General features: G+C 38.3%; 1 protein-coding gene across 1 annotated transcript in view; it reads left to right on the plus strand.

Moving 5' to 3' along the window:
• LOC118562366 (gamma-aminobutyric acid receptor subunit gamma-2-like) overlaps positions 1–8,224 on the plus strand; it is a gene marked incomplete at its 5' end in the record, with an annotated part of 36,055 nt that extends 27,831 nt beyond the window's left edge. Inside the window, 3 exon segments of the mRNA XM_036134680.1 lie at positions 3,725–3,877; positions 5,851–6,056; positions 7,452–8,224. Of these exon segments, the coding sequence (XP_035990573.1) occupies positions 3,725–3,877; positions 5,851–6,056; positions 7,452–7,646 (554 nt within the window).
• Between the last annotated feature and the right edge of the window lie 719 nt (positions 8,225–8,943).

Raw genomic sequence — 8,943 nt, forward strand, 5'->3', positions numbered from 1 at the left:
TCAGTCACACTCTCAGTCATCACATTGGTGTCCTCGCCATGTGGCTTGCACAACACCTCCCAGTCTTTCACCTCAAAGCAACACGAAGGAGCACATTCTCAGTTGAGCTGAAGCTATCCCATGGAACAGCGAATAATGAGATGTTTCAGGTTGCCGAAAAAGCAACGGTGAAGTCTGTTGGTAAATAATATGAATTATAATGTAGTGCTATCATTTCAATATCTGGGCTGCAAAGTCGATATTTAGCTATACTGTATATATCTATATTTATCTATATAGCTCTATAGAGATATGTAGATCTGCCTTCCTGATGCCTTCTTTCAACTCATCATACTCTCAGTCTGTGCTATACCTGTGTTCTCTGCATCTCGTGATCAACGGAAAGGTGCCAGCATGAAATGGACAGTCAATTTAGAAATTACATCTGAATCTCAATGCATAGTCATGAGAAAGCTGCTTGGTTATACACTGAATCGCTTCAATGATCCCAGCTGAATGGTCTAAAAGAACATGTAGCCTTGTGATCTCACCAGATGGACTTGTATGATGTTAATGCAAAAAGGGTCTGTGAAGGGGCGCTTGTGTGTCATAGAATCCGAAAGGGGCTAGAGACAGGAGTAAAGCAGCTCAAAAAGAGGAAATGTGAGCAATAATTAAAGTTTGTGAACACAAAGACACGAAGCTCAAATGCCCAATTTCAACACAAAAGACCTTTTGAAAATAAAAAAAAGATTCTTAGGTCTGCAAATCACATACTCTGTTGCTTTGGGATGAAAATTAATAATTCTTTTGTAAATTTTCTGCATCTCCCCAGCCTCAAGTTATGTATATACAATGAGTGAGAGTTTGCAAGCAAGGCCTAAACCATTGCTTACAGATTCCTATGTTCTCTCAGGCATATATAATAAAACCATTGTAAGCCATAGCTTTTTTAATGTCTACCTTTTATGAGGTCTACTAAAACTCATGGCATTTCGACCATGTTGCTGCTGTACATTTTACTATGTAAAAATCCACTTTACATAAAACACTTCTGAGTGTTTTAATGAGTTTTCTCTATCTACTAATTGTGTTGGGACTGTTTATCTGGAGCACAAAGGAATTCAGTCCCCAAATGGCTATATTGTATATTCCATCCCAAAAACTTGTGTCAGTGGGGAAACTATTTTCTTTAAACCATAATCAGGGAGTCATTTAAACCAACAAGAACAAAACAATGTGCCTGTGGTGAGTTGCAATGGTAGACAATCCCATAGTGATAAACTAGCCCGGAAGGGTGGTGCCCATTGGTTGAAAAAAAAACACTTTAACATGTGTTTTTGGCAATTGGCATAGACCACAGTGAAACTGGGAACATGAAAAAGTGAAACATATAGCGGGAATGAAACTGACCTCACCGCTGTAATGGAAAGTTTATTATCATTAAGGGTCTGAAGAATTGTGAAGCAGGCAATGTGTTGCTGACCAAGCTGAAATAAATGTATTCACCTGCAGTCTCTCAGCTGTCAGGGGGTCTTGGTTTTGAACGCCGGCTAATGATATGTTAATAAACACAAAATAATGGGCTGCTGGACCCCGGAGATCCACCTTCATGTGTCTCCTGTACTCCTACACACCAAGACAGTGCACTGTAATATCCCGTGCACCTGCCTCCATCAGCAGAAAGCACACATGGTGATATAAACAGCAATAATTTCGGTTGCAGAGGTTATTGCTTGTGGTTTATTTAATGATACTATCAACGCTCAATAAAAGAGTATCGTCCCACCCTGGTCCTTGTACAGAAAATAGGAACGTGTTTCCACATAGTTAAAGACTAAACAAGGACTGACAGTCTCATCTCCTTCTGTGCCTATCGTTACTCACACACAAAGACAGATGTTGCCTATTTTTTTTTTTTCATACAGTTTGTCCTCTCCCATGAGAAAAATTAGAAGCCAGCTGCTCATTCCCCAGCTGCGAACATTTTGTTCACGTGCTTATGGGTGCCTAAACGCACGCACGCTCTCACACGGACACACAGATGCATACCAGAGAAACGGTGTACTGTCCCCGAAGGTTACAAAACTATGGAAGGAAGCCAGCGGAGGTTTTCTGACTCCACTGTTAATTGTCTGATGTTAATCAATTAAAAGACATCTGAATGAGCTGGAGGCCAGAAGTGAACTGTCATTAAGTTCACAGAAACAGACAGGTTTTCTAGTAAACAGATTAAGGGGGACAGTTACTATTGGCAAGCAGCGTTTTGCTATCACGCTGGGAAGCAAAGGGATGGAAAAATGTGTATCTCTCTTACAAAGGTATAAAAATTGTATTTGATTTAATATGTGGTGATAGTTGGTGGAAAATTGCGTTTTTTTTTTTTTTGTTTTTTTTTTGGGGGGGGGGGGGGGGGGGGGGGGGCTCTAGTTTTAAGTGCTTGTGAACATTGCACTGGACAAATAGTGGTATCAATGTATACCAAAATCTCTCTGAAAGTGTTTCTATAGTCTCAGGTTCCTTTAATGAAATTCCGGAGGGAATTTTCTCTCGCTGTATGGATGAAGGAGTAATACAGTATATGCTGGTTCCTCATGTGCTGCTGCTCCCTGCCAGTCAGCAGGCTGAAAGAAGGCTGCTACACCCTTTTTTTGCATACAAGAAAGACCAATTAATTTGCTTGGATTTTTTGCCACATGCAAGCATAAGTGTAAGTTATTGTGTAGAATCTCAAGTGCCACCTGTCACTGTTATCAGTATTAAGGTAACCATGTTTTAAAGCTGTTGTCAAGTTACATACAGTGTTTCTGCTAAGCAAGAAACTGCAGGCTCTACTAGAGAATATAAACTAAGTTATCAGTTAGTCTCAGCTTGTTATGGCCATGTAAGATAAGAATGAAGTATAACATTCTGCTCAATAAACACTAGAGAATACTTTGATTTAGTTGGGATTTTATCCATCAAAAAAAGTTATAGGCAACGTTATTATAACTATAAAGGTCAATATGTTGTATTATTTAAGCAAACCTAGCAGTATCTGTTGCTTTTCTCTTTTAAATGGAAAAACAGTTGTGCTGACTGTTTAAACTCTGTCTAAATAACGTAATAACTGCTGTAGTTGTCCTCAAGCCTGCCATGCCGTGAGACCCTCATCCAGGTGCATGTTTACTGTGCACTTGGCGTTGATGCCTTGCATGCTTTTTAAACATGCAAGGCAGTTGATCCATATTGTCAGGGTCAGGTCTTTCTCGGCTCAGTTAACCTCAATCTCTACACAGCCGACATCTGCTTGGGTCGACCAGCCAAGGCCTGGACAGCTCATCATCTGCTGGCTGCTGGTGTTCCTGCTCTGGCTGACCTCCTGGCAGGAGACTTGGTTTGAGTGTGCATCCATTCAAGTTCAGCTCCAGTTCACTGAATCACTCGCTTTCATTTTGTATCTGAGGTTGCCCCAAGCTAACAAGGAGTAAGGAGTTTGGGCTGCACAACATAATTAACTGAAGAGCCAGCGGTTTGTTTTAAGTCTTAGGTGTTTATGTTTTGACAGTCTTTTAATGACCATAAGAGATCACATGAAATAGTTTTCTGATTAGGCTTTCATTTAAGCAGCAACTTCAAAGGATTTCTTAAAACTGTTTATTGCCAATTTTTGTATTTCGATAACATGTAATGTCATTTTTTTTTCTCAGACTGTTTCTTTTTGTGTTTCTCTCTAACATATTGTCTGTTTTTCTGTCTCTTTCAGGGGACTATGTAGTGCTGACTGTCTTTTTTGACCTGAGCAGGAGGATGGGCTACTTTACTATCCAGACCTACATTCCCTGCACACTTATTGTTGTCCTCTCCTGGGTGTCTTTCTGGATCAACAAAGATGCAGTACCTGCAAGGACTTCATTAGGTATTTAAGCAAGACTAATGACTACATTAGCTGCAAAATTCATAAATGCTCACACGACATGTCATTTTCTCTACAGCTACATTACCATGCTATAAAACCTTAAACTCCATCATAAGCTTCATTTGATACTTATTTTTCTGATTAGTTCGCCCAACTCTAAAAGAGACAATACAGATGTAAGTTGCAGAGCAACCTTGGCCTTAATTACTCCCTGCTGTGAAACACATCAAGAGCCTTGCAGAGCTTATAACACCACCTTGTAATATGAAGCAGTAAACTCAAGCCTCCTTATTCGTGCAGCTCTTTTTTCCTTGGTGCCTTCTTCTTTAATTTCAACATCCTATCTCCTTCCCCTGTGGGACAGGGCAGCTGGTAAAAAATCCTGTGTTCCCTAAGAAGATGAGCCCATCCTGAGACATATGTTTGCATGCATGCCTTAATGAGGCATTAATTATGCAATACAGGCAGGAAGATGTGGAGATGCTACTTCAGCACAATAATAATACAGGTGGCTGCTTCACAGAAGGCAAAAAGGTGACTCAAGATGAAAAAAAAAAAGAAAACGAGAGCAAAAGTGAAAGATTCAAGGAAATTTGTCAGCTTTTGAACTTGCCCTTGACATCTTCAGACGCTGCTTCGTGATTCACTTACCAACACATCCCTTAATCAGCTCTTCCTGTAGTCCCCCTAAGGGTTTTTAAGACTCAAGTCCGAGAGTTATTTAAAAGAAAAACATAGTTACTTATATCTTTTTAAACTTGTTTTTTCCCCACCTCCCCAGCTTCAAACACCAGTTGGGGTTGTAGAAATAAAGTAATAAAAACATATCAAATATATTAATTTTGCTTGATTGAGGATGATGTGGGAGGTGAAGCATGTGTATTTAGGGAGCGGATTATCACAGACGACATAATTCTTAATCCTTCAATGCCTTCCAAAAATATATCAGTTCACACAAAATGCCACCGTGTTAATCTTGCCGCAGACGGACGTCACTAAGCTCACATTAAACGAGTACATAAATTACCATCAATAGATATCAAGCAAGTCCCTTTACAAATATAGAGCATTTAAAGGACATAGGTCATCTTTATCTTGACTGTTGATGTTTGTGGGTTGTAATGCTGCTGTCGTGTAATCTTTTGTACCTTGGTGCTTACTAGGTTGCTTGTCATGGGACAACCTCTGCTTCTATCAAGGTTATTAGTAAAGACAGGGGAAGTAAAATGGTTTTCAAAAACAACTTTACAAGATGGCTGATGTAGGAATGCAGTATGTTTGAATTGTAGTTGCAAGTGAGATGTAGTCACTAAGAATATGTTATGACCAACTTATGAAATAATTAGCTTAAATGTCCCCAACAAACAATGTTTTCGCACAAAACAGTCAACATGCTAAAAGGTTCTTCTTTGCTAATGAAATTATGTACATTTAAAAATTCTCCACAGGAGAACTCATACACTACACAAAGTACATATAACATATTGAAATATGTTATAAATTGTGCAGCTTTTGTTTCATCTGTATCATATGTAGCATATGTCAAATCGTAGCTAAAATGTAGAGCGTAAAAACATGTTTACCACAACATTTATATTCATGCAACTTTTATTTTCCATTTCTTTACTGGCTCTGGCAGGAACAGCTTCCCTATTTTCAAAGGAATCTGGACCCACAGAGACAGTTTGGCTTAATGTGTCAGAACATATCAGAATATAACATATTTAATTAATTTTCTAAATGCACATTTATTTATAAAAAAGACTAAATAAATGAATAACTTAACCAACAATTAATTTTGTTTTTTCTTGAAAGGTTGTAGATCTTCCGATCTGTTACCAATGATCATGTGACGGGAGATTTCAATGATGTAATTAAAGGGAATGCTATAACAATAAAAGGCGCATGGGTCAAAATGTTTGGGGGATTTTGTTTGGTCAATTGAACTGAAATCAAAATGTTCCTTTGGCCAGGAATCACCACTGTGCTGACTATGACCACACTGAGTACCATTGCCAGGAAATCTCTTCCAAAAGTGTCATACGTGACCGCAATGGACCTGTTTGTGTCTGTCTGCTTCATTTTCGTCTTTGCCGCACTCATAGAGTATGGCACACTGCACTACTTTGTCAGCAACAGGAAGCCAAGTGCCAAAAAGGACAAGAAGAAGAAAAACCCGGTGAGCCTCTTCTAAATGCTAACAGAATATTTGTGTTTCTAAATTATCTCTTGAGTTAAATTTTTTCCATCCCTTATATACAGTAATATGTTGAATAAACTGTTAAGCTTCATTTTACATATTACATTTGACGTGTCTTTCCCCAGGGCTGCACTCAGTAGGTTAGACATAAAGCTCTAACCTTTTCATAATCCGTCTCACATCTGTTACAGTTGTTGTTTAGACCAGGGTCATGTGACTTAAGAGTTGGCCTTATATGAGCTCTAAATCCCTCAAGTGACCATAGCAAGTCCAAATAAGTGTTGTGAGCTCTTACCAAATATCCTACTCCTTATTCCATCCTTATTGAGTTTATGTGCAAAGTGTATGAATAATCATTATTTCAAAGCAGGAATTGAAAGACTTGAAGAATAAACATAATGTGCTTGTGCAGGGATGCTGAATTAGGACAAATGTGGCTCAGTGGGTAGGGTAGTTGTCTTGGAAGATTGTGGGTTCAATTCCAGCTTCTGCATGTCAATGCCACCTTTGGCAAGGCACTTAACTCCAAGCTGCCTACCAATCTGCATATTGGTGTATGAATTTGTGCATGTTAGTGAGTGCAACTGAGTTAATGTGGCTATACTGTAAAGCACTTTAAGTTGTCAGTATGACTAGACAAAGCACTAAATAAATTCAGTCTATTTATCTTTTTGGGTGAGAAAGAGCAGAATGGTTGGCATGAGAGCTATTGTCTTATTGCAATACTTTTATTACAATACGATTTTTGTAAATGAGCCAACATCCTTAGAGGAAGGAAGGGATCAAAGAAGGAAGGATGCATAATGTGTGTGTTATACAATACCTTTCTCTGTTTAACAAAACTCTCATGCATATTGTGATGTTGCCTCTGTTCCTAATATAAGTAGTTAATGACCAATCACACCCAGAAGACTGTAAGGTATATGTTAGACACTATCAATCATAACTTGTGAAGATAAATTGAAATTAGTCATAATCAGTATTAGAATAGCAAAGTTTTATGAAAACAGTTCATTTTAGTGAATCTCTTGTGCATTTGTTTTATCTCATGTGCTAAATCTTTCCAATTTTCTTGTCAGTTCTTTTATCCTGAGTTGACGCTGCTGTAAGAAAGATGTGAGATCCACATAAATCAAAATGGATTCACCCACTGTCCATATCTAATTTGTGTGTCTTTCTGCAGATTATATATGTCATTTCTCTAAGACCTATAAAGTACCTTAGCTGTGTTTCTCAATACAATATCTTTGTCTCTCCCTTATTTTGCTGGTTACTGTTTTATAATTCTCTGTTTATCAAAATAATAATAATGTGTGTATATATATACATTCCTTTGTTTTATTTTTTGCTTTGTTTCTCTCGTCTGGACAAAAGCTCCTCCGGCTCTTTTCCTCCAAGGTATATTGCCTGTGTCTGACTGCATGTGTCTGCTGCATTTCAACTCTTTGGGCCCCCAGCACCTCACTGCTTTTCTCTCTGCGCAACAGCAGATACGCCTCTTTCTATTACCACTTATATACCCGCATTCTAACTAACTCTGCACCTCCTCAATTACTAAATGGGTATTGAAGATTACATTCAAAGGGGCGCTTAGCAGTGCACAGTGCGGAGGCAGCCAGCCAGACACACTTATGCAGTTTTTTTCTTCTTTTTTTTTTCTAATGAAACTCTAATAAGCGTCTCACATATCCTGTGGTCAAAAAACGTTTCAGTCAAGAGCCCAGTGTGGACTCATTCTGGCTCCCTCTGTCCTGTTCCACTCTTTGTTGTTGTTACCACAGTGAACAAGCAGCCAAACCAAGAGCTTCCTATATTCTCTTTTCCTTTTTTTTTCCTCAGTTAATGTTTCAGTGTGCTCATTGGGCTTCTTAACCTGACGCTTCCTAAAGAGTCAGCAGAGCCTTAACAGACTGAAACAGACAACCCATGCACTGTGTAAATGTTACTTTGATTTGGAGGTAAGTTTAGACAAGTAAAAGCTTGTAAACTATGAAAAGGGAGCTAAAATAAGTTAAATATATATATATGCAAATTCCACTCTTTTGCATCAGTATTAATTGCAGGAGGATATTTAAATATACAAATGCTTTGTCCAGACTTGCTTTAGTATGACCACATGAAGTAAATATTAATCTAATGATCTTAAAAGTGATGAAAATTCAAAATTCTCCTTCTGGGGTTGTTGCTGATTTTATTATCTCAAAAGGGTTGTTGACTTTCAGCCAGTTAAAGCTGTTGGTGCCACTATGCTGGTTCTATGTTTACTTTTTTTCATTTTGCAAACACCAACTCAGCCTATCCCAGCTTGACCAGGTCATGCAGCGGGACATTGTTGCTGTTCCTCCCGCTTGAGCTTCCACAACTCTTTCCTTAAGCAACCCCCTTTGAAAACTCCGTCATAACCTGCTACTGCTACTCCTTTCATTAATGTAACATAGTATGGTTCTTGAATGAGGAAAATGATGCCTCAACTAACCCATGTGCTTTTTGTTCCTTCTTTTTTGCTTATTTTTGTGGTTATGTATAGTTTTCAAAGGGAAAGAAGGTTTGTGACCTAATGCTGGGCTTAGTGAGAAGTTACAGGGAGTTAAACATGACTTTGGGGATGCATGCTTACAGTTAATAGTGTCACGCCTTAAACAAACCTGCATTGACCTTTTTTCTTTTCAATTGTACTGCAGCCATGTTTGTGTAAACATAAATCACAGGGAACATATTTTAAAAAGAAAATTAAATAGATAACAGCTTTGTGCTTGAAATGTAAAACATTTTGTTTGTATTCTCTACATTTACACAACAGAGCGCTTCTTTTGAGCACCTGTAGAATTATATATTAAAGAAAATGCAAATGCCCTCTTCAGATTAG

Source organism: Fundulus heteroclitus, unplaced genomic scaffold (genome assembly GCF_011125445.2).
Source record: "Fundulus heteroclitus isolate FHET01 unplaced genomic scaffold, MU-UCD_Fhet_4.1 scaffold_888, whole genome shotgun sequence".
Taxonomy (NCBI): domain Eukaryota; kingdom Metazoa; phylum Chordata; class Actinopteri; order Cyprinodontiformes; family Fundulidae; genus Fundulus; species Fundulus heteroclitus.